Here is a 27347-nt window from a genome sequence, read left to right as displayed (position 1 = left end):
AAATGTTATATCTCCTGACAGGTGTCATGTCTCGTTCTATAATATCACGTGTTGCTGTTTTGTCAGAGTAAAGCGCTTTGAGCATGTTTAGTGGATATTGCGCTATATAAAAGCTCTAGTTTAAAGAAGAATCAACTTTGTGAAAATCAACACAACTAAATGTTTAGAATTAACGTTTCTTTTCTATTGAAAATATATAATATATGATATGATTTGAAGTGGACACATTTAAAGGTCTCTCTCTCTCTCTCTCTCTCTCTCTCTCTCTCTATCTCTCACTCTCTCTCTCTTTCTCTCTCTCTCTCTCTCTCTCTCTCTCTCTATCCTGTCTTCTCTCTCTCTCTCTATCCTGCTCTCTCTCTCTCTCTCTCTCTCTCTCTCCTCTCTCCTCTCTCCCTCTCCCTCTCTCTCTATCCTGTCCTCTCTCTCTCTCTCTCCCTCTCTCTCTCTCTCCCTCTCTCTCTCTATCCTGTCTTCTCTCTCCCTCTCTCTCTCTCCCTCTCTCTCTATCCTGTCTTCTCTCTCTCTTTCTCTCTCTCTCTCTATCTCTCTCTCTATCTCTCTCTCTCTCTCCCTCTCTATATATATCCTGTCTTCTCTCTCTCCCTCTCTCTCTCTCCCTCTCTCTCTCTATCCTGTCTTCTCTCTCTCTCTCTCTCTCTTTCTCTCTCTCTCTATCTATCTCTCTCTCTCTCTCTCTCTCTCTCTCTCTCTCTCTCTTTCTCTAACGAGCCTTTTTTCAAGGGCTCAACTATGCGAGGCTCGAACCCAGGACCTTCCGATCCGAAAGGAAGTGTCATACCACAAGACCACATAGACGCACATATTATTGAACTTGAGTCTCATTGAAATGGTGAGCAGTAAATTGAATTCAATAGTCTGATGTCACGTCGCCCAACAACGGCGGCCATCGTTGCTCTAAACAAAGAAAATTGGTACTTTTTATTCTTCATGCTGGCTAGAACTTTTCATATGTCTTGTGATCAGAATGTGTAAAAGTCAAAACATGATCAGATTTTTAATGGGTTTTTTCCCCTCTGGATACGCTTTTATGCTCGTCGGAGAAATATTTCATAAGGGCGTCCGCCATTGTTCCGTTAGTTTAGAGCCAGTTACTAAGTTACCATGCGTGATTACGAGGGAAGTGACGTCACGACTGTTGAAGCGTATAGACAGTATGGGCTTGGCTAGGAACCTCACAACATTGCCATCCGGAAGTATAACGGACCAATACACAAAATTGTGTGTAATCGTTAACATTTATGGTCTTGATAATACAGTTAAGTGAGACTTGCTCATAAACGTGGATGGCAAAAAAAAAAAAAAAAAAAAAAAGAAGAATAACAAAGACTCCAGTGACGTCAACTTCGTTCTATCTATAGATAGTTCGAAGATGACGTCACTCAGGTCTTTGTTATTGTTTTTTGCCATCCGCGTTTATGATTAATGCTCACTGAACTGTATTAACCCGACTATAAACGTTCATGGATACACAGAGTTTTGTGTGTTGGCCCGTTATACTTCCGGATGGCAATGTTATGAGCTTCTTAGCCAAGCGCATACTATCTATATGAAAGTGATAAGGAGCTGACAACGGTTGAATATAAAGAAACATTATTATTATTATTATGTCTTTTGCGCCACGACATCATAAGATATCGTCGCCTAGGCATTCCACGAAGGAATATAGATAACTCATCAAACAAGATGTCTGATGTCAACAGGAATCGCCCATGTTGTCCAAGTGAGCACATTGGGGGTTAATAATCTTGCTCAAGGAAAAAAACGAAAGTGTCTGATGCGGGGCTTGAACCGTAGCCATCGTTAAGTTATAGCCTGACACTGAAACCCAAAAAGACTGGCATTTTGACGTCATTATTTGGTTTTTGCACCGCCTAGTGAGTTGTCATTAATAGTGCTCATGGTAACAAGTGATCCCATTGGTTGAACTATTGAATACAACTCACGATTTGTTTTTCTTTTGTGGCAAAAGACAGGCATTTTGACGTCATTTTTTGGTCAGTGTCAGGCCATAACTTTACAAAGGCCACGCTCGAACCCGGGTCATCCAGATCACAGTGCAATGCCTTAACCACTCGGCCACTTCGCCCCAATACGATCCAATAGTCTGATGTCACGCCGCCCGGCAACCGTCGCCATCTTGGTTCTAAACAAAGAAAATCATTACTTTTTATTTTTCATGCTGGCTAGAACTTTTCATATGTCTTGTGATCAGAATGTGTAAAAGTCAAAACATGATCAAATTTATGTGTTTTTTTCCCCTCTGGATACCCTTAATGCTCGCCGGAGAAATATTTCATACGGGCGTCCGCCATTGTTCCGATAGTTTAGAGCCAGTGTTACTAAGTTACCATGCGTCATTAGGAAGGAAGTGACGTTACGACTGTTGAAGAGTATTGAAGATACAGATTTGTAAAAGTTATATGAAACAGTGCCAGACAAAGCAGAGCGTTACGGTCTTTGCTTCGTACCAGAAAGGTACCGAGTTCGATCACCGGCCACTGCGCTGTGTGGCCTTAACCCTCTCCTTACCAGCCATTTTCAAAATTTTCCCCAAAACTTCACACCCACCCAACACTAAAACAGACATATTATCTTACTCAAACAGAAAAGCGACAAGAACGTTCTATACATAATATTGTTCGACAATATGGACTCTATGACAGAATGTCAAGTTATTATAGTTATAGCAACAAGAAATGAAATCTGGATGGTAAAAGTGACGGTTGCATCGTAACAAATGTGACGATTTTCCAATATGTGGTAACGAGAGGGTTAAGCAAGTCACTTCTCCCTAGCTCAATTTGTGGCGCGGCGCTGCGGCTAACGCCTGGGTTAATCCAGTCTTCCCTTGGAATATGCCCGAGAGAAAAATTTCCCCTATGGGATGAATAAGGGGAATTATATTTAATTTATTATTTATTTTATATTGTACAAGTAGGACAAAAACGTCCGAAAAAAGATTTAGCCTGCCTCGACCTCGAGAGCCCATGATCGTAGAGCATCAAGTTGAACGGTGCGTGCACGAGTGTGATAATGAATATAGATAGTATGCGCTTGTCTAAGAAGCTCATAACATTGCCATCCGGAAGTACAACGGACCAACACACAAAACCGTGTGTATCCATGAACGTTTATAGTCAGGTTAATAAAGTTTAGTGAGCATTACTCATAAACGCGGATGGCAAAAACAATAACAAAGACCTGAGTGACGTCATCTTCGAACTATCTATAGATAGAATGCGCTTGGCCAAGGAGTTCACAACATTGCCATCCGGAAGTATAAAGGACCAACACACAAACTCTGTGTATCCATGAACGTTTGTAGTCAGGTTAATACAGTTCAGTGAGCATTACTCATAAACGCGGATGGCAAAAAAAAAAAACAATAACAAAGGCCTGAGTGACGTCATCTGCATGCTATCAATAGACACTTATTAGATAACCACGCCCCTCAAACAGTCGTCATAATGTAAACAATGGCAGTGGTTGGTAAACATAGCAAACTACACAGGTTTTACTATCGATGGTATGTGTCTAAATTAAAAAAAAAAACCCACTGTTCTACTACTTGATCAATAGATAGTTCGAAAATGACGTCATTCAGGTCTTTGTTATTGTTTTTTTTTGCCATCCGCGTTTATGAGTAATGCTCACTGAACTGTATTAACCTGACTACAAACGTTCATGGTTACACATAGTTTTGTGTGTTGGTCCGTTATACTTCCGGATGGCAATGTTATGAGCTTCTTCGACAAGCGCATACTATCTTTAGACACTTATTAGATAACCACGCCTCTCGGACAGTCGTCATAATGTAAACAATGGCAGTGGTTGGTAAACATAGCGAACTACACAGGTTTTACTATCGATGGTATGTGTCTTAATAAAAAGCCCACTGTTCTTCTACTTGATCAATAGAACCAACACAGAAAACTAAGTGAAAACTTAAACGTTTATAATACGATTCAGATAATCGTGTGATAGCAAGTCATTTGCCATTTGGCTGTATAAAAACAATAACAATGATCAGAGAGAGAGGGAGAGAGAGAGGGAGAGAGAGAGAGAGAGAGAGAGAGAGAGAGAGAGAGAGAGAGAGAGAGAGAGAGAGAGAGAGAGAGAGAGAGAGAGAGAGGAGGAGGAGGGAGAGGTCAATTTCCGTCACGTTGTTTTGTTTATAAACAACCAACGATGCTTGTCCGAGCACGTGTGAAGGTGTGTTACAAATTCCATGTTTTGATTGGTCAAGAATTTATTGGTTAATTTCCGTCACGGATAGATCGTCATAATATAGATAGTATGCGCTTGGCTAAGAAGCTCATAACATTGCCATCCGGAAGTATAACGGACAAACACACAAAACTGTGTGTATCCATGAACGTTTATAGTAAGGTTAATACAGTTCAGTGAGCATTACTCATAAACGCAGATGGCAAAAAGCAATAACAAAGACCTGAGTGACGTCATCTTCGAACTATCTGCGCTTGGCCAAGGAGTTCACAACATTGCCATCCGGAAGTATAACGGACCAACACACAAACTCTGTGTCACCATGAACTTTTATAGTCTGGTTGACACAGTTTAGTGAGAACAACTCACAAACGCGGATGGCAAAAACAATAACAAAGGCCTGAGTGACGTCATCTGCATACTATCTATAGTAGGTCTATAGATAGAATGCGCTTGGCCAAGGAGTTCACAACATTGCCATCCGGAAGTATAACGGACCAACACACAAACTCTGTGTAACCATGAACTTTTATAGTCTGGTTAATACAGTTTAGTGAGAACAACTCACAAACGCGGATGGCAAAAACAATAACAAAGGCCTGAGTGACGTCATCTGCATACTATCTATAGATAGTATGCGCTTGGCTAAGAAGCTCACAACATTGCCATCCGGAAGTATAACGGACCAACACACAAAACTATGTGTAACCTTGAACTTTTATAGTCTGGTTAATACAGTTTAGTGAGAATTACTCATAAACGCGGATGGCAAACAAAACAATAACAAAGGCCCGAGTGACGTCAACTTCATTCTATCTGTAGTAGTGTGAGCACATCCATTAGAATCTGGTGCCTCGATCTGCATCAGGTCCAATAACTCCTAACGTAGGGATTGCACATGGCGCAAGGATGTCATCTCTAATATAGATAGTTCGAAGTTACGTCACACGGGTCTTTGTTATTGTTTTTTGCCATCCTCGTTTATGAGTAATTCTCACTTAACTGTATTAACCTGCCTATAAACGTTCATGGCTACACATAGTTTTGTGTGTTGGTCCTTTATGCTTCCGGATGGCAATGTTATGAGTTTCTTAGCCAAGCGCATACTGTCTATAGACATCACAATATAATAGGCAATATCGTTGAGATTACTGAAGGGGGCGGATTTTTTTTTCTTGTATTTTTTCTCTCCGTTTTGTTTGGTATAGTTTCGTAAACACTTTTTCGGATCTTTATTTATTTATTTATTTATTTTCCAGCAGCTTTCCGGCATTAATATGTTAAGATTTTATCATTGTATATTTATCTTTTTTCAAATTTTGAGTGAGTCGGAAGAAAAACAAAACGAAAAAATACCACCAACCCCCCTCCCCCTGCCCCCCCCCCCCCCAAAAAAAAAAACAAACAACAAAACCCCCCCCCCCCCCCCCCACCAACATAAACCCCCCCCCCCCCATAAAAAAAAACGAAACAAGCAAAAAACAAACAAACAAAACAACAAAAACAAATCAAAGCAAAACTAAATAAACCCAACAAATAAACAAACAAACAAAAAAGAACTTTGAATATAGATCAACGTGCACCATCGTGCAATTATGTAAGGGCTCCATGACGTGCACTCATTTACAGATCTGATAATCCAATTCCTTATTGCTCATTGTAGTGGAAATCTTTATTTTTAAATGACGCAAAATATTGTCCATTACAACACTATGTTAAACTAGGCCCTATAAGTAGGTTCGGATGTCAGACCTGCATATATGTACACGTCGAGATGAGTACGTTAAACTGGAGTCAAAACGATTCTAGGTGATTGCTTCTCCACTGTGCGATCGAAAACCATTACAAAATAAAAAAAATTTAAAGTTCAAGAATGAATACATAAAAAGAAAATTAGATAAACAAATAAATGAATAAATAAAAACATAAATAAATAGATAAATAGATAAATAAGTAAATAAATAAATAAATAAATAAATAAATAAATAAATAAATAAATAAATAAATAAATAAATAAATAAATTAAAAGAATGGAGTACATAGTTTTGTTTCGTTAGTTAATCACCGAGATTTTTTATTATACTTGATGAGTTCACCAAAAAATGGAACAGTGAAAAGAAAACTTTGGAAGTCGTTTCCGGGTTCATCGTGAGCACTCAATGAAGTTGTGACATTTTGTGATGGTAAGCATCCAAAATATACATTAGAATAATGATTAATTTTGTTCATGTCTTAAGATATAAGTGAGTATAAATTAACAACAGTGTCCTACTTCTTGTATTTTAATTTCAATTAAATTTAAAGTCATCTCGGCTTCACTATTCCTTTATTTTCATTTGTCTGGCAGTCAGTCGAACGGATGGGAACTTCCTAAAAAGTTCGTGACCCCGACGAGTCTGATGTGATGTCGGAAATGGTCTACCTATCTGTATTCGAATTAAGTGGCTAGAGCTGAAGTTAAATTGCTTAGTGTTATCATGCTAAGATAATCCCGAACGTTTTTATTTGAATCATCAGGGTTTAATTTGATCATTTCATGTTGCGTCCTTCTCACACCCACACACTCACTTCACACCATTGTTGACTTGTTGATTTTTATTTGGTGAACTTGACAAAGATGAAGTTGTAGGCGGGGGCGTAGGCGGGGTATTTTTTTATTCAATTGTGGTTTTATTTCAGTTCTTAGTGTGTTGCAGACAAAGTAATTATGATGCGTGTAGTGACAAGAGTAGAAAACGGCAGATTCAGATACGTTTGGAAAGTCAACAGTACAGTCAAACAAAGTCAACGAGGGGTTGGGATTAAACTTGGTTCATCTCTCCAAAATGCTAAACACTTGAACTTGAACGAATAATAAGATTGAATCCTAAGAAATTCAATACCTACAGTTATCAACAATCTCGTTTAGTTTAGGTGATTTATCCAGTGTTGTAGTGTTGTTTATCCACGATACCCCCCTTCATTTTTAAACTAGCGATACCCCCTTCATTTTTAAACTAGGCTGTCATTGTCATTATCCCCAGACACCTGTCTGACAGATAACCACAGCGTTTAAACTAATGCCTATGCCTAGGCCTAACTCATGCTGCTTCAGATTAGTTGGATGGAATTTATCAAGCTAGTTTACCTTATTATTAGTTTTGATAATGATCCACAATGTGATAAAGCAATGTGCAGGAATCATACAGGTCAATTTTATCACTAGTAGTTAGTAGTAAGTAGACTTTTCCTCAATAATTTACTTTATTTTCTATCCATTTTCTCTCGTATTTATTTCAGGATATTTCTACCTCTATAAGATATTCCATCTTTGACTCTTTTTGTAATCATTGACTTGAAATGAAAAGCAGAACTTTCACAATGAACCCTGGATTAGCATCCATCAATCATCCGAAAAAGAAAAAGGGGGAAAAAAACCTTATTTTGGGAAGATTTATTGCATTTTTCCTGTTTTGTCCCACAAATAATCCGATTTTTTAAACAGAACAAAACCCCTACTGGTTTTTTCGATGCTTTATTTCCTTTTAAATTGAATTAAATCAATTCGATTTTTTTTTTTCAGAATGTGACAGAAGACAGGAGAATGTTGGCAAGCAACAGAGAGAATGGAGTACTGGAGTAGATGTGAGCTGGTAATTTTTAATAACAAAAATGAATATAACGGCTTAAGAAAAAGAACACGTTCTTCCGTGTTTGTTATTTTGTTGTTTTTTTAAAGCTGCTTTGAATAGGGGTCCCGATAGCTCAGTTGGTAGAGCACTCACTCACTTCACACCAGGGCTGGCGAGTCGGAGTCGGTAGGAGTCGGTTGTTTGAGGGTGGAGTCGGAGTCAGAGTCGGTTTTAGAAGTCCCGACTCCGACTCCTTACCACTTTCAGACATTGCATTTTTATATCATTCAATGTGTAATATTTTAGATACTAGATATAGATAGTATCCAGGCCTATAAAATTTGAAAAAAATTACATTGGTATTAGCTAACCAAAAATGATGAAGAGCTTGTACTTTTAATGATGCAATATCAAATATGAAGCGGCTTGTATTGTTATAATACATATACTGGGGAAAAGCTAAAAGTAGCTGCGAGTGTTGGTTGCATATTATTACCTATTAATACTATGCTTGAGGAGTCGGAGTCGGTTTCAAGGCTGGAGTCGGAGTCGGTTTAAAAATAACCGACTCCGCCAGCCCTGCTTCACACAGAAAGGGACCAAGCTCGATCCCGGGTGGAGACGAGATTTTTTTCTGACCTTCCTGTCCACCAAGCAGTGATTGGGTAGCTGAGTCTGTTAGATTTGATTGAAAGTACTTTGCGATAGTCTAGCATCCTATCCAAAGGATAGCAATCAATTTCTATTGTCCATTTCACGTGATAGAAACTGGGATAACCTCCGGCTCTGAAGGACTATTTTTAAGCTGTTATTTTAATTTTTGTTTATTACTTTTTTCACTCCACTGCTTCTAGCAATTTGGAATTACTTTAAATTGTGATAATACTCTTATAACTGGATGGGGTTCCTGACATCCCATAGTGGGCAATTTTCAATTATTTAAATTTAAACCCCATGGACGTATGCAGCAACATTTTCATAAATTAACCATCACCGCCAACGGAGGTGCATATAAACACCACCATAATAAAATAATAGGCCGAACGAGATATTTTAGGGGAGTTAATCCTCAATGTCTCAAAATGGGACAAGTGGAGTTTTAAGGAGTTTTTGAAAACCACTCTTCACATGTAAATATTAATAAATAAGAACGTGAAGTTGAATGTAAGCTTCAATTTAATTACAAAAACAGGTCAAATGAACGTCTCAGGTTTCCCCTTTATCAACAAAACAGGATGAATGAAACACCACAGATGAATGAGATGATGTGGTAGTGGCGTAGTAAATTGAAGCTTACATTCAACTTCACATTATTATTTATTTCTTCGAGCTTCGAGCAGCAACATTTACACTACCCAGTATTCTTCATGTAAATATTAACACATTATTGCTGTAGTAAATCACGTTATTGTAGTCAAAGACCTAGCTATTTATTATTTATATATTTTTAAAAATTGTGAACTTTAAAATATACAGTATCTGCTAATTGTAGTCAAAGTGCTTTGCAAAGAGGCACAAGACAACAGTAACATTCCCGTAAAACAAGATTTGTTGCTGATGAGGTGCCATAACAATAACCTTTTTTTTGTTTCAACAAAGATAGGCTTTTGCCTGCATGATACTAGTTTACACCTGAGTATGGTGAGAGACTGTCAGTAAAGAGCCTTTTTCAAGTACTCAACTATGGGCAGCCCGTAAAGAGGACTCGAAACAGAGACCTGTAGGTCAGAAGCCAGTATTCGTAACACGAGACCACAAAAAATGGCCAGTACACTTAACGAATTTCCATTCTATTATACAAAAAAAAATAAGTCGGTTGTGATGATTGAAATTCATGTCTATAAAGACTATTTCTATTTCTTTTCTAGTAATTTAATTTTTTTTTATCGTTTTCTTTTTTTATTTCGAATTGTAACAATAATTGAGTAAAAGATTGCTGTCGGTAAGGATGATAATTTACGGAATTCAGTAGTTTAAAAAAAATTCTCTGAATATTTTTCAATCACCTGGCGAATGGGGGAAAAACAGTATGTACATAAAATGTCTTTATGACTTTATAATAGAGTTCAGTATTCAGTAGGGCTCGGCAAATGTGTTATGCGTAAAAATTCAGTAGTTTTTCATTAATCAAAGTGATACTAGGCTGCTATAGAAGCTGTGGACTGTAAAAAGTAATAAACAAAAAATTAATATATAACAGCTTAAAAAAGAACAAAATACCAAACAGGGAATGTTTCGGGCTCAAAACCCTTCTTCGACCAACAACAAAAAACAATAAATAAATACATCACTAAATTCCAGATAGAAATGTATTATTAATGAATTTATTTGTTGTTGGCTGAAGAATAGTTTTGAGCCCGAAACGTTCCATGTTTCGTGTTTTGTTCTATTTTGAAGCTGTTATATATTCATTTTTGTTTATTACTTTTTTCATTCTGAGTTGGCAACCATCATACAACTTGATTTTGTATTTTATAATGTATCAAATTTTTACAAAATTTCTAGTCTTGGATTTGGGATAAGGCCGCTATGAAATGAACAAAAGAAAAACTAAGTATATATAAGCTTTATCTGAGAATGTACTTGTCAAAGGATAATTCTTCCATGGAGCCAAAGCTTATCTCAGTTTCTATAGCTTGAAACTGACAAAAGCAATTGCTTGCTACCCTTTGAATAGGGCGCAAGTCTATTGCAAAAAAAAAAAAACTATCCATCAGATCTCACAGACCCAGATACCCAATCAATGCTGGATGGGCAGAGAGAGAGCAGGGGGGGGGGGGAGAGTGAGAGTCAGAAAAAATCTTGACTGTGCTCAGGATCGATCTTGGTCCCTTTGGTCTACCTACAGACCTATTTGAACCCCCCCCCCCCCCCCCCCCCCCCCAAAAAAAAAAAGAAAAAGAATAACAAATACATCATCATCATTGCCTTTTTCACCCTGGTGGTCTGAGCAAACTTTTAAAACTTGTTTCATGTCGTTTCACTTCTCTGCTCTGTATAACAGCTTCTTTGAAATGAATACATGTATTGTTAATTATATATATCTTTTTTAATTTAGACATTTATTTAACAATTATTTATGTATTTTTAAGTGGGTGGTTGGATGGGAGCATCACCCTTGAATCATATACCTATGATGTTCGCATGGTGTCATCCGATATGATGTGTTCTTCTCTTACTAGCTATTGCTTCTTTGGTTTGTGATTGTTTTGACAGGGATTTTTTTTTTTCTGTAAATCTTCTGCCTGTTGTCTGTTATTTATCTTATGATTCTGTTATGTTTATTATTTGACTATTTTTAGCTTATGTAACTCTTATATGGTTTATGATCTTTGATTGTATTTTTGACAGGGGATTTTTTTTTTCTGTAAATCTTCTGCCTGTTTGTTCTTGGTTATTTATAGTTTAGCTTATGATATCTTTAGGTTATGATTTTGATTTACATTTGTACTATTTTTGTTAGATTGCTTGTTTTTTTGTTTCAGCGGTCTCTCGTATAACCTCAATTGTGTTGGAAGAGACCTAAAGCAACAAACAAAAAACAAAATGTATTTTTAAATTTTTTTTCATATTCTTTCAGAAACAAGGAACCTGGTGGACAGCCCCCGTTTGTCTGTGATATTTACCTCATCGTCCCACCCCCTCATTCCTTTCTGTCCCCTGTTTGATTACCTCATCTTCTCCCTCCTCATCTAACTATTCCTCTCTCTTACTCTCTCTCTCTCTCCCATTCCTGTTGTAACGATCCACGCATTGGGGAAGAATAAAACTTGTCCATCTTAATTTGATCATTCCCTAGGTACGTCACACTCGCTAAACATTATTCAATTGTGTGTTCGAATGAAAGCATGAAATTCAATTTAAAAAGAAAACAAAGTTGAGATTTTATATGAAGTCCAATATACGGTTCTTTCATTTCTTTGTATTTATTAAACAAGTTATTTTTATCGTACCCAATAACCAACAGTGGGTGGTTGGATGGGAGCATCACCCTTGAATCATATACCTATGATGTTCGCATGGGTGTACGATCCGATAGTGATGTCGTTTCTTCTTCTCTTTACTAGCCTATCCTGCTTCTTTGGTTTGTGATTGTATTTTTGACAGGGGATTTTTTTTTTTCTGTAAATCTTCTGCCTGTTTGTTCTTGGTTATTTATAATTTAGCTTATGATATCTTTAGGTTATGATTTTGATTTACATTTGTACTATTTTTGTTAGTGTTAGAATGCTTGTTTTTTTGTTTCAGCGGTCTCTCATATAACCTCAATTGTGTTGGAAGAGACCTAAAGCAACAAACAACAATAACACAACGAGCTTGCGTGTATGTACTATTGCTTGATAAAAATATCACAAGTTTAAAAAATACAAAGAAATGAAATAATACGTTTATTCTATCCGACAAGTAAGATTACTAGATATTTTGTAACCAAATGATATGGTATTAGTGCTTCTATTCACCATAATTTGTATCTTTCTCCTTCTGCTTGAATGACAATTTGACCCAAAATATAAAGACGTTGGATTTGTATTCATGCGCACCAAAAGATTATTTTTAATTACCAATCAGCTCTCATTTACACCCTATTTCACACCAATTAAAATGTGCGAAAATATTTTGTAATCGTTGAATAAAATTTTTATTCAACGCGCTCAAAGCATTATTGAACGATTACGTATTTACTAAGAAATGACAGGGTTTTGCAATGAGAGGGGTGGAATAAAATCCACTAAATGTGCTCAAAGCGCTTTCCCATACATGCCAGCTGTTACGAAAAATTTGAGAACTTCGTGAGAATCTCAAAGTCTTTAAAACTTAATCCAAATGAAATCTGATGCCAGGCTATATATAATTTTAAGGATTTTGAAGTGTTATTTATTCCTTGTGACAGAAGACTGTTGATCTAAAAAAAAAATGTTAAAAAATTGAGCTTTATATAGTGCAATATCCACTAAATCTGCTCAAAAGCGTTTTACAAGGGGTCCCTGGTCAACAGCAACACGTAACATGTAGGACGGGACATGACACCTGTTTGACGATATTGCAATTTTTCGGACAAAGACAACGCTGTTAACGGCCAGGTACTCATTTTACACCTGAGTACGGTGAGAGAATGTGAGTAAAGAGCCTTTTCCAAGGACTCAACTATGTGCCGAGCGCGAGGCTAGAACCCAGGACCTTCCGATCCGAAAGCCACTAAACCACATAGCCGCAAAGTTGTGTGGTGGTCTTCGATTGAAATCATTGTGCTTGTCTTGGGTTATTTTTGTTTTTGCTGAATGTAAACTTGGGTCACTTTTGGCAGGGATGGGATGAAGACTTGCTGTGTGTAGCAGAACTTGCCTAGGGCTATCTATCTGCCAGTACTGTTACTGTTTTTTTTGTTTTGTTTTGTTTTTTTTTCTCTGATCAATCTCATCCGTTTACATTTGTTGGTAAAAGTAAAATTCATTTTTCCCTGTCCTTTTTGGAATATTGATATTTTGTTTTTAGCTTAAAAAAACAAGGATAATTTGGAGTTTTTTAAAGAAAATATTTAATTATTTTTGGCCAGGTTCGTGTGCAATTATTAGATTGTTAGAAATACTGTATTTTTTAAAAGCCATGACAATTTTTATTTTACATATATATATATATATATATATATATATTGATTTTTTTTTTTTCCTTCTTCTTCTTCTTCTCCAGTCCAATATTAAATTTTTAATTTTTTTTTTGGAGCGGTTTATCTGAAAAGCACATCAACATTTCTCGACACAAGAACTCAAGTAGGATGGCCGAGTCTCTGTTGTGTTTTCCTTGTTGTATAGGAGGCCAGCCACAGCCGGTAAGAATGACTCACCAATAGAATATATAGCGTTTCATAATCTAATTTTCCATATAATAATAATAATAATAATAATAATAATAATAAATAATAATATATAATAATAATAATAATAATAATAATAATATAATAATAATAATAATAATAATAATAATATAATAATAATATAATAATAATAATGTAATAATAATAATAATATAATAATAATAATAATAATAATAATAAATAATAATAATAATAATAATAATAATAATAATAATAATAATATAATAATAATAATAATAATAATAATAATAATAATAAAAATAATAATAATAATAATATAATAATATAATATAATATAATAATAATAATAATAATAATAATAATAATAATAATAATAATAATAATAATAATAATGATAATAATAATAATAATGATAATAATAATAATAATACTTCATTGCATTCCAAAAAGGACATTTTTTGTACAGACGTGTTATAATTTACACAGAAAGATAAATGGATAATGGAAATATGATGTATATATAAATAAGGATGCAGTTTCACAGCCAGAGCTTCGCTTTATGTATGAATAATTTCAACACTGTAAAATAGTTAAAGTTGTCACTATGAATTGAAAAGATTGCAAAACAAATCAATTGATAAATTAATATTTACATTTTTTGGAAGTAAAAAAAATTGAAAATAATTATAGAAAATTATTATTGCTTGTTGGTATAAAGCCTAAATACTAATACTGGATGGCAGAAATTTTTTTTCGGTGTTTCTCCGAATATATTCACCGAATTCAGTATATTTTCCAATCAACTGGTCAAAGGTAAAATGCAAGTACAAATTGTCTTTTTACAGGAGTTCAACACTCAGAAAGGGATCGGTCTATGTGTTTACATAAAAGTTCAGTAAAATTTTGTCGCTGATATAACCTAAATGTATCTTAAAATCGCAGTAAAACCCTTGAAAACAGGGGGGGTTTTTTCATCGTTTTGTCCCTAAATTTGGAATAGTTTACCCTTTGAAGAAGAAAGAAGTTCAGAATCCCTGGAGACATTCAAAAGCAGACGCAAGACACATTACGTTTCGTGACTTGATTTTTTTTTTTTTTCATGTACATCTATTACATTTCCATGTATTTATTATACATTGATAGCTTTTTAATCATTGGTGTACGTATCCGTTGAATTCTAATAGCTGTGGTAATTGTCTAATAATGTTTTTGTAAAGCGCCAAGAGCTCATTTTGCTTGAGACGTTGGTGCAATATGGATGTACACTTTTATTATTATTATTATTATTATTATTATTATTATTATTATTATTATTATTATTATTATTATTATTATTATTATTATTATTATTATTATTATTATTATTGTTGTTGTTGTTATTATTGTTTCTATTATTATTATTATTAGTAGTAGTAGTATTATTATTATTTATTATTATGTAGTATAGTAGGTAGTAGTAGTAGTAGTAGTAGTAGTAGTAGTGTAGCAGTAGTAGTAGTAGTAGTAGTAGTAGTCGTGGTAGTAGTGGTATTGGTATTATTATTATTATTATTATTATTGAATACTTATTCCACCAAGAGACTGAAGCACAATTTGTATCTTTGTTGCTGCTTGGTCTTTGAAAACTGCGTAGTACGAGGCCAGAATCGAGAAAATTGGGGAGTTTTGATAGATCGGTTGGGAGGGAGAGCACTACTCGTCTGACGAGTAAAATGACAGGTTTTAAATAAATAAATAATAAAAATAAAATAAAGTTCCCTTTATTCATCCGATAGGGTAAATTTGTCTTTAGGGTCAATTCCTAGGGATGACTGGAATAACCCAGGCATCAGCCGAATATTGAGCTAGGGCGAGGTGACTTGCACAAGGCCACACAGCGCAGCCTGGGTGGGGATCCTGACCTCCCATAGCGGGCAGGGGGGTACATATTGTGTCTTCTATCCCCTTATATCTGTTTTCCAACATGCTTTCTGTCTTTGTCTTGGAATGAGATTACTTGGTTTTGTCCTGGCCCTGGCCGGTTTCCTAGCTGGGAGGGAAACAGTCAAATGCATAGTTATTGTTTTGGGAGATGATATTTTTTTCCTTGTAAATCATCTCTCTGTTATGTGTTATTATATTTGTTGTTTTTAGTGTATAATGTAAGCATTTGAGTGTATTCCTCTTTGTTGGATCTTGTGCTTGTGTCTGGATGAGACTTATAGGTGATCTCAAACTAAGTACATTGATGGTATGCTCTTGGAATCTACATCTGATCCCTATTTGTTCCCAGTTCCCCTATGTCTTACTTTTTCTTGGGTGCTTTAATTGTAATTCTAGAACTTTTTACCATCCCATTTTCTTCCTTTTTACTGGCGCTGATATAACCTAAATGTGTTGCAAGCGCTGTAAAAAACAACACAGCGCAGCGGCGGGTGATCGAACTCGGTACCTTTCAGGTACGAAGCAAAGATCGTACTGCTGAGCCATGCTTCCCCTTGAGCTGAATCTGAAGTACATGAGACTAATCGTATTGAACTTTTCACTCTTACTCCTAAAACAGAAACGACGGACTCGACGCCTGGATCCTTCCATGATCGGCCTCCCCACAGACTTCAGGCATACGGCCCATGTGGGGAGTGGTGATGTCAACAGTTCTCCCAATGTTCCCAACGTAAGTCAGTTTTTTATTTATTTATTTATATTTTTTTTTCCTTTACTATTTTGTTTGTCTGTGTTGATGATAAGGTTATATGTATGGCAAGTTGTCAGCTGTTTTGACTCTGAATTATTATTAGTATTATTATTATTATTATTATTATTATTATTATTATTATTATTATTATTATTATTATTATTATTATTATTATTGTTGTTGTTGTTGTTGTTGTTGTTGTTGTTGTTGTTGTTGTTGTGTGTTGTTGTTATTATTATTAATTTTATTATTATTATTATTATTATTATTATTATTATTATTATTATTATTATTATTATTATTATTATTATTATTATTATTATTATTATATCAACACACTGAGCGGGTGGTTGGATGGGAGCATCACCCTTGAATCATATACCTATGATGTTCGCATGGGTGTACGATCCGATAGGTACATGCTGGGTCTTCTATCCCCCCATACCCATTTTCCAATTGTTTCCTGTCATTGTCTTGGAATGAGATTACTTGGTTTTGTCCTGATCCTTGCCGGAGTTCCTTGGCTGGGAGGGAAACAGTCGAATGTATAGTTATAGTTTTGGGAGATATTTTTTTCCTTGTAAATCATCTCTCTGTACTGTTATGCATTGTATTATGTTTAGTTTACATATTGTATTGTATGATTGGTACACATTTGTTGTATTCCTCTTAGTTGAGACCTGTGCTTGTGTCTGGATGAGACTTTTGGGTGATCTCGGACTAAGTGCTTTGACGGTGTGCTCTTGGAATCTACATCTGTTCTCTATTTGAACCAGTTCCTCTTTGTCTTACCTTTTCTTTTGTGCTTTAATTGTAATTCTAGAACTTTTTACTATCCCATTTTCTTCCTTTTTACTGGCGCTGATATGACCTTAATGTGTTGCAAGCGCCGTAAAACCCTTAAAAACAACAAAACAAACGATCCGATAGTGATGTCGTTTCTTCTTCTCTTTACTAGCCTATCCTGCTTCTTTGGTTTGTGATTGTATTTTTGACAGGGGATATTTTTTTTTCTGTAAATCTTCTGCCTGTTTATTCTTGGTTATTTATAATTTAGCTTATGATATCTTTAGGTTATGATTTTGATTTACATTTGTACTATTTTTGTTAGATTGCTTGTTTTTTTGTTTCAGCGGTCTCTCATATAACCTCAATTGTGTTGGAAGAGACCTAAAGCAACAAACAAACAACACACTGAATTTTCCAGATTTTCTTATTGTTGATATTGTGTTTGTTTGTTGTTGTTTTTTTTGTTTGTTTTTTTTCCAGAAGACTTAATGTAGCTAATTTATGAACGTTTTGAAATTATTATTATTATTATTATTATTATTATTATTATTATTATTATTATTATTATTATTATTATTATTATTATCGTCATCATCTCTTCCCTCACAGTCTAACTCTGTGACGGACCAGATGTCTTCCAAAGGAGACTACAACCACTGCATCTCTCCGGGCCATTTGCAAATCACTGTCGTCGATCTCCCGCCCAGGAGCAGCTCCTAGGGCATGCTGGGATAGGGACGGGACGTTTGTAGTTATTTTATATATAAGGTAAGTTTAGTTAACACTCGAGTGGTGTAATGGTAGCATGTCTGACCAGCAATCAGGAGGTCTGAGATTCGATCCCCAGACGAGGATGTTTTCTTTATCTCATATTTTTCATTCTTGCTTTGCCTGTGTCACCGTTTTGTTTACAGATTGTTGAGATCTTTATCTTACAACAGTGCCTGCTCCCTGGGTTTCTCAAATTTAAGGGCCAGCTTGGCTCAGTGGTACGGTCTTTGCTTCCTACCTGAAAGGTACCGAGTTCAATCACCCGCCACTGCGTTGTGTGGCCTTGAGCAAGTCACCTCGCCCTAGCTCACTTTGCGGCGCTGCTCTATAGATGTGTATGTTTATGTGTTTGCATGCGTTGTGGTCGGGTGTGTATGAGAGGGGGGGGGGGAGGCGAATAGTCTATAGATATGTATGTTTATGTGTTTGTATGCGATACGTGTGGTTAGGTGTGTGTGACGGGGGGCGGGGGGGTAGTCTATATTATAGATATGTATGTTTATGTGTTTGCATACGTTGTGGTTGGGTGTGGGGGGGGGGGTAGTCTATAGATGTGTATGTTTATGTGTTTGCATACGTTGTAGTTGGGTGTGGGGGGGTAGTCTATAGATGTGTATGTTTATGTGTTTGCATACGTTGTGGTTGGTACTGTGTGAATAGAAATTTCAGTGAAACCTCCCCTTAATTTAAAGATTTACATCATAATATATATATATTTTTTTTTTCTTTTCTTTATTCCTCAGGTGCCTTTATGTACATAGTTCTTCCAATTGTACACAACAACAACAACAGATACGATTATGATTAATGATAAATGATAATTTTTAGTTAGTTTACTCTTGTTATCGTTATGTTTATTTACGACATTGATGATGAATTTTGATGAATGACAACAGTAATTGTTGTATAGTGGATTATCTTTCTTTTTTTTTTTTTTTGCACGGAAATAACAGCAGCAGCAGCAGTAGTAGCAGCACCGTTTTATTGAATATTTTACCATTTACTAGGTTGCCAATTGAAGTGTGTATTGATTTTTGGTAGACAATATGTGACCCATCGTCTCAAAACGGTATTATGTCGGAACGAACCAGATGCTTAAAAGCCGAAGTAAATGTTAAACTGGTCAAAAATATAAATAGTTGGCATCAACACCCTAAAATATAGTGTCCATTCTCTTCAATAAAACATACAAACTCAACACAAGTCTGATATTTCTGGCTATAAATTCAATTTTCCACATCTTAACCAAACCGACTTAATACCGTTTTGAGGCGAAGGATCACATATGACAAAATGTAAATTTTAACAAACTCTAGCTTTTATATGGCGCAAAATCCATTAAATATTAAGTCATTAAGTTAATATTGATTTTGGGTATGACAAAAGATAAATTTTTAAAAAGTTAAGCCTTTATATAGTGCAATATCCACTAAACATGCTCAAAACGCTTTTTACAAGGGGGCCTTAGCCAACAGCAATGCTTAGCGTATAGGACGAGACCCTTAGATAGCCACGGTATGCTCTTATATTATTGGGGTTTTTGTTTTTTTTGCTCAGAAGTAGATCTGGTGTCATTTTGACGCATGTCGTCTATTCTTATTTAATATTAAGGTACAAATCATTTACATGGTGATGGCAACTAAGATTTTTGGTTTGATATAAATTTGTCTGTTTTTACACTTGTTAGCTGTGTTTCGCTTGATTTTTTTTTTTTAGATCTAGACATTTTTTTTTCAAAATAGCCATGATTTTATTGCTCATATATTTATTTAATGTAAAGAAAAATAAAGGGAGTGAAATCGACTATTATTAAAAAGATACAAAACAAGGTAAACGACGTTTCAGCCGTTGACCTTCTATATTACATCGGCATCTTTTATATTAGAGTCATTTTTACTCCCTTTAATTTCTCTATACATTTTATTGACTTATTTAGGACACCTCTAGATGTTGGTATTGTTACATTTATTTAATCTTTTCCGTGAAACCATTCTGCTTGGATTTGGGGTGAACACCGGTTTATTGTTGGGGTTTTTTTTTTCCGGTTCACTTATTTATTTATTTATTTATTTATTTGTATTTTTTTTTATTATCATTATTTTTGAAAATCTTTTAGTTTGACTCATTTGTCCACTCAGTAGTGGTTGCATAGCTGGGTTGGACTGTTATATGGACTGGAAAAGTGGTTTTTTGTTTGTTTTGTTTTTGTAATAGGCTAGGTTTTCTCCTGTTTGTGTTTAACAGGCTCTGCTCTCCTGTTGCTGTTGTCGATTTGTATCGAATCAAAAAGTATTGTACATGAATTATTCTTGTTGTTAACATTATTATTATTATTTTAATTATTGTTATTATTATTATTATTATTATTATTATTATTATTATTATTATTACTATTATTATTAATATTATCATTGATATTATGGAATTATCGTTATTATTATGAGATTTTTTTTTTTAAACTAATAAAATCCATCTAAATTCGGGCCTAGTCAACTGTCCTGGATTGTAGAATTTGGAAAATTTCATTTGACAAAAAAAATAAATAAAGAGGAAATAATTTGTAAGGCTATTAGCTGCTCATTCAAATGGGTCTTCCCCCTTTCCTGTTGTTTTTTTTTTTTTTAAAAATAGAATACGCTTCAACAGTCGTAACTTCGCTTCCCTCGTAATGACGCTTGGTAACTTAGTAACTGGCTCTAAACTATCGGAACAATGGCGGACGCCCTTATGAAATATTTCTCCGATGAGTATAAAAGCGTATCCAGAGGGAAAAAACCCCATTATAAATCTGACCATGTTTTGACTTTTACACATTCTGATCACAAGACATATGAAAAGTTCTAGCCAGCATGAAGAATAAAAAGTACCGATTTTCTTTGTTTAGAACCATGATGGCCGCCGTTGTTGGGCAACGTGACATCAGACTGTTAAATCCAATTGGATTAAAGTCAACTTTTCTTCCAGCCTATTTAAAATGTCATTTCTGTGCAATTGGGTTTCGATGCTGTAATTTAATGATTGCAGCTTCGTCTATATTTCTCTAGTCAATTCTGGATGTATCCAAGTGTTAATTTGAAATGATTACACTCGTCTATCATCTTCATTCTTAACACTCGTGTATCACTTCTCCTAACTTGTTTACTCTCTCTTCTCTCTCTCTCTCTCTCTCTTCTATCTCTCTCTCTCTCTCTCTCTCTCTCTCTGTCTACTCTCTCTCTCTCTCTGTCTTCTCTCTCTCTCTCTCTTCTCTCTCTCTCTCTCTCTCTCTCTCGTCTCTCTTCTCTCTCTCTCTCTCTCTCTCTCTCTCTCTCTCTCTCTCTCTCTCTCTCTCTCTCTCTCTCTCTCTCTCTCTCTCTCTCTCTCTCTCTGTCTGTCTGTCTGTTAAAAATAAGAAGAAAAAAATAAAGTCTTAATCAAAACTGATTTATTTCATTGTATTGTTTTACACCTTGAAAGCGGATAAGCTTCAGATTTGACTATTTAAAATTCAATTTCAAAATCTATAACTATAACTGTTAAAAGAGATTATTTGATTTTTCTAAATTTTTTTTTTCCAATATTATTCTCTATCACATGTCTGTTGATATAATTCATCCATCAAGCTTCAGGGATAAGGATTTTTGCTGATTTTTCCACAGTTGCATATTAACATTTAAAAAAAATAATTTTTTTGGTGGGAGAGCTGAAGGGATGGAACAATTTGACTTTGCATGAATTGCCCATTATTGTGAATGGTGGGATCGCACTAGAAGGGGTTGCGACTTTGTATTTGTTGACCCATCCCTGGAAACTTATGATGTAGAACGGGTTTCTGAACGATTAAAAAAAAATAATGTTGTTGCCAGGTCGCTATTTATATATTTGTTAAAAATTATATTGTTTTTTTAAAGACATTGTTACTTAAAATATGTGATGCTTGAAATTCTGCTTGTGTCTTATCGAATCAGTCATTCTATAACGGTGATAACTATTTTGTGTCTTCGATCAATTTGATTTCCCTTCTTCTTTCAATCCCTGCCATAATAATAAATGTGTCAGTGCATGACATAATCAGTCGGAAGGAGACAAATTTGGATTTGCATTTTTTAAATTCCATTTTCTGAAAGAATATGCTCCCCAGAGCATTTTAATCTTTATTTGAAGTAAATCGGGTGATTTTTTCATGAAATTATGGTCAGATGTTTGGAAAAAGTATCCAGCAACTTTTCTTAAATTTCATACTTTTTCAACCTGACTAGCTGTAAAAATATTTAGACGTGAAATTAAGCTTTGATATTTCCCGAAGATGTGATATGACATCATGGGTGAAAGTTCGCCGGAAAAATCCGGCATGGCCGGATTTTTATTTTTGAAAAAGAGGTCTCGCCATTTTTTTTTTGTCTGGCCGGAATTCGAAAATGAAAAAAACCGGCAACTGTATAATAATATAATTAACCGCACTTCTGTTTTTTCCTCTTATTGGTAGTTGCAGGATTTTTTTTTCTGAGCACCTGCCTTTGCAGGATTAATATCATTGAGTAACTTTCACCCATGTATGACATTAACGTGTCGAAAGTTCTGTAGAACCCTTTAAAACAAATAACAGACAAACAAGCAAGGCCACTGGGCTGTCCAGAACTGTATTTCTCTTGTCATCTCTTCGAATTTTGAATGATGTATTTGTGTTTTCGTTTTTGTTTTCATTCTTGGCTGAAAAAGGGTTTTGAACCCGAAGCGTTCTCTGTTTAGTATTTTGTTCTTTTTCAAAAATGTTATTTGTTTTTTTTGTTCAATACTGTTTCTCAACAAGGAAGGGTTATAGGTCATTATTTAAATCTACATCATTGCCTTTTATTTTGTAAGCAAATGATTTGTTGATTATTAAAAAAAAAAAAAAAAAAAGCTTTAACGGGCAAGCTGATATTTGCGGGTCTGACTGATAATCAAACACATTTATGGGCTGGATTTAGCATTGTTGTAATGGGCAAAATTTTTGCATTGTTTTTGAGCATTTCCATTATTATACAGATGATCCCATAACAAATTAGGCTATCAGACCTGCAAGTTGGTACACTGCATGCGGCTTTAATCCTTTTCTGATTGGCTTGGTTTATTTATAAATCTTCAGCTTTAACCTTTATCCTTAAACCTCACCGTCCAGTTACAAGAGGTCGGTATCCAGGGCTGCCAGATGTTTTGCGGAACGGCAAAAATTTGTGACGTACTGCGGGTACGTTTTGAGGATGGCTGGGGCCTTTGAAATTGACTTTGTTTAGTTTGTTTGATGTTTCTTCTGCACAGTTATCGTATTCCCTTTATCTATCATGGGCAGGCAGCGTGGCTCAGCGTTGCGGTCTTTGCTCCGTACCCGAAAGGTACCGAGTTCGATCACCTGCCGCTGCGCTGTGATGTGAGACCTTGAGCAAGTCACCCCATCGCCCTAGCTCAATTTGCAGTGCTGCACAGCGGCTGACGCCTGGGTTATTCCAGTCTTCCCTTGGAATAGACCCTAGAGCCAAATTTCCCGTATGGGATGAATAAAGGGAATTTTTTTTTTTTTTTTTTTATTCTGCACTCTCTTTGTTTAAGGTGTATATTTACTGCTATCTTTACTACAGACCTTATATTGAAATGCTAATTTATAAAAAGTAACATTTTTATATACCGTACTTCAAAATTCAGTTTTTATAGTGTTAAGTCGGTCGGCGTTTTCCAACTTGCTTTCTGTCTTTGCCTTGGGAAACAGTCAAATGTATAGTTAGTTTTGGGAGATGAGTGCATTCCTCTTAGAAGGGACCTGTGATTGTTCTGGATGAGAGTTTTAGGTGATCTCAAACTAAGTACATTGATAGTGTGCTCTTGGAATCTACATCTGTTTCCTATTTGAACCAATTCGCCTTTGTCTTCCCTTTTCTTGGGTGCTTTAATTGTAATTCTAGAACTTTTTACTGGCGCTGATATGACCTTGATGTGTTGCAAACCCTTAAAAACAAAAACAAACAGTTTTCATAGTGTGTGTTTTATGTCAGTCGGCGTCCAAGAGACGACGCCATGTCTGGTTGGTGCAGGGTTTGTCTTCGTTTCCAACCCTGCCACTCGGGCTTTATCGAAGTCATGGCACGTATCGCTGTTACTGCTCTCTTGGGAAGAACGGCCAGATCTGCAAGATATAAATAATCGGAGAGATAATGAAAAATATTGAAAGAAATTTATGATTTAGTCTCGCTGTGTAAAAGTTAAATTTAACTTCTTTTTATTATGTAGATATTTGTACATTGACAATCACTCAGCTAAATGGTAACTGAATCATTTTTTATAAAATTCGACCTTTGACCCGTTCACTGCTGTACTCTGGAAATATGCCGTATGTCAAAATTTGGCCAGAAAACTCGTCCCCCAATCGCAATCAATCGATCGATTTAAATGACCCTCATCTTGGAAGAAAAAAACAAAACAAAAACCCACTCTCAAACCTGGGACTTTGATGGAAGACTTTTTGAAGCTCCAGTTTTGATTTGAAATTTTTTGTTGTTGTTGCCAAGATGAGGGATATTTCAATCGATCGATATTTGGAGGACGAGTTTTCTGGCTAAATTTTTAAGTACGAGTTTTTCCAGATTACGACAATGAACTGGTTAGAATAAGATCAATGTTTTCTTTGCTTTGGTTTACTTTTGATTTATATATTTATTTTTGTCACATTTCACAATTGTGTGTTTATTTCTAATTTTTTTGGTCATAATTTTCCCAATTTTTAAAAAGAAATAATTATGTGGGGAAAGGGTTTGTAATCAAACGTGCTTCAGCTTTTAATGCTCTTTTATAACTTTTTGTCTCTGTTTAATGTTATGATTATCATTATTATTATTATTATTATTATTATTATTATTATTATTATTATTATTATTATTATTATTGATATTATCATTATTATTATTATTATTATTATTATTATTTATTATTATTATCATTATCATTATATTATTATTATTATTATTATTATTGATATTATCATCATTTATGGGATGATGAAAGACCCATCTGTATGAGGAGAACGTTATCATTGATCAATGTCCGTTTTGTTTCGTTTCTTTCTTTTTTTTATTATTAAGAATGATATTATTTTGAATTTTTTTGTTTGTTTATTTATTTATTTGTTCTTAGTCCTCCCCCCCTCCTTCTTTTAGTTACATGTATTTTCTATCGTTTATGTAATTCAGAATTGTTAAAAATTTACACTGTTCTTGTTACAAACATATGGCCATACTTTTAGAAGACAAATTCTTAATATATTATTCTGAGATGTCCTGAAATATGTTATGTTTATATTAATGTTGCTGTTTGTTTGTCACGATTACATTTGCTTTCATTATTCTTATTGTTATTGTTGTTATTATTTTTACTATTATTATTTCTACAACTACTACTACTACAATTGTTATTGATACATTATGGTACGAATGATTTATGAATTATTTGCCTTTCAAATTCGATGTTTTATTACATTATATGTAATTTTCTACCCTTTTTTTTTCATTCGTTTTGAAGTCAATAATTTCTACAAAGATGTCCTGGGTGGGGTTCCTACCTCCCATAGTGGGCAGGGAGGTACTTGCTGTGTCTTCTATTCCCCTGTACCTGTTTTCTGTCTTTGTCTTGGAATGAGATTACTTGGTTTTGTCCTGGCCCTGGCCGGAGTCCTGGCTGGGAGGGAAACAGTCAAATGCATATAGTTTTGGGAGATGATATTTTTTTCCTTGTAAATCATCTCTCTGTTATATATTATTATATTTGTTATTTTGAATGTATAATGTAAGCATTTGAGGGTATTCCTCTTTGTTTGATGTTGTGCGTGTGTCCGGATGAGACTTATAGGTGGTCTCAAACTAAGTACTTTGATAGTGTGCTCTTGGAATCTACATCTGATCCCTATTTGTTCCCAGTTCCCCTTTGTCCTACTTTTTCTTGGGTGCTTTATTTGTAATTCTAGAACTCCCATTTTCTTCCTTTTTACTGGCGCTGATATAATCTAAATGTGTTGCAAGCGCCGTAAAACCCTTAAAAAAAACAAAAAAAAACAAAGCTTAGCTTTCCTCATTTATTATTGTTAGGCAAGAGTGTCTGTCTGTGTCTATTTCTTCCTTTACAGGAATGGGACTATTGATTGGATTGGCTTTTATCGGGACACCCTGCCTGTAGTCTCTTTTCTGAAAGACAAACCAATAAAATTATATTTTTTTTTTTAATCACTGATTAATTATATATATATATATATATATATATATTTATATATTATATATATATATATATATATATATATATAAATATATATATTATATATATATTATATATATATATAAACACATTATTTTTGCTTGTTTGTTTGGTTTGAGAAGTGATTTCATTTTCATTGTAAATCTTCTCTCTTAGGTATGTCATTATTAGATGTTTGATTGTTATGCATATGATCCGCCCCGAGGGGCAAACAACAAAAGGCTTGTTGTCTCTGTCGCTTCATGGAAAAATACACGGACTCACTCTTAAGTACGGGATTATTTACCTTTCAATTTGGGATCTTTAAAGAATTATATTAATCGGCGCCTTTGGTTTGTTTGTTTGTTTGTTTTTTTGTTGTTTTTTTTTCTGGGTGGGGTTCCTGACCTCCCATAGCGGGCAGGGAGGTACATACTGTGTCTTCTATCCCCTGATATCTGTTTTCCAACATGCTTTCTGTCTTTGTCTTGGAATGAGGTTACTTGGTTTTGTCCTGGCCCTGATTGGGGTCCTGGCTGGGAGGGAAACAGTCAAATGCAAAGTTATTGTTTTGGGAGATGATATTTTTTTTCCTTGTAAATCATCTCTCTGTTATGTATGATTATATGTTATTTTTAATGTATAATGTAAGCATTTGAGTGTATTCCTCTTCGTTGGATTATGTGCTTATGTCCGGATGAGACTTTATAGGTGATCTCAAACTAAGTACATTGGTGGTATGCTCTTGGAATCTACATCTGATCCCTATTTCTTCCTAGTTCCCCTTTGTCTTACTTTTTCTTGGGTGCTTTAATTGTAATTCTAGAACTTTTTACTACCCCATTTTCTTCCTTTTTACTGGCGCTGATATAACCTAAATGTGTTGCAAGCGCCGTAAAACCCTTAAAAACAAACACAAACAAACAAAAACAAACAAACAATGTTGTTTTTTTTTTCATTAGTGGTTTGTCCGATGACTAATATTCATCCATTGCGTTTATCCAATCAGCTCATAGCATATGCCAGCCGGATATGACGTAACGAACACACAAAACTGTCATGGAGAGGTTAGAGGTTTATATGATCTGATTGACACAATTTCGAGAGAATTACTCATAACATTGGCTGGCTATAAACAGCAACAAAGAAGTGAGTGACGTCAATTTCGTTCTGTCTATAGATAGGA

At 34.9% G+C, this 27347-nt stretch overlaps 1 protein-coding gene across 6 annotated transcripts; it reads left to right on the top strand.

Moving 5' to 3' along the window:
• The first annotated feature begins 6381 nt into the window (after positions 1-6381).
• On the top strand, positions 6382-20907 carry LOC144960495 (CDC42 small effector protein 2-B-like). 6 transcript variants are annotated; one of them, XM_078893652.1, is made up of 8 exons: positions 6382-6434; positions 7814-7875; positions 11443-11661; positions 12111-12185; positions 13551-13689; positions 16238-16348; positions 17768-17926; positions 18673-20907. In XM_078893652.1, exons 5-7 carry the CDS (start codon positions 13636-13638, stop codon positions 17876-17878), a joined length of 276 nt encoding a protein of 91 aa, XP_078749778.1. In that variant the 5' UTR covers positions 6382-6434; positions 7814-7875; positions 11443-11661; positions 12111-12185; positions 13551-13635; the 3' UTR covers positions 17879-17926; positions 18673-20907. The 6 variants fall into 6 exon arrangements, with proteins under 6 accessions (XP_078749778.1, XP_078749783.1, XP_078749777.1 ...); XM_078893657.1 differs by lacking the exon at positions 11443-11661; XM_078893651.1 differs by lacking the exon at positions 12111-12185.
• Positions 20908-27347: the final 6440 nt, after the last annotated feature.

Source organism: Berghia stephanieae, chromosome 15 (genome assembly GCF_034508935.2).
Source record: "Berghia stephanieae isolate SIO BIC M18660-M18661 chromosome 15, UCSD_Bste_1.3, whole genome shotgun sequence".
In the NCBI taxonomy this organism is placed as follows: domain Eukaryota; kingdom Metazoa; phylum Mollusca; class Gastropoda; order Nudibranchia; family Aeolidiidae; genus Berghia; species Berghia stephanieae.
This window is presented reverse-complemented; position numbering and strand designations above follow the sequence as displayed.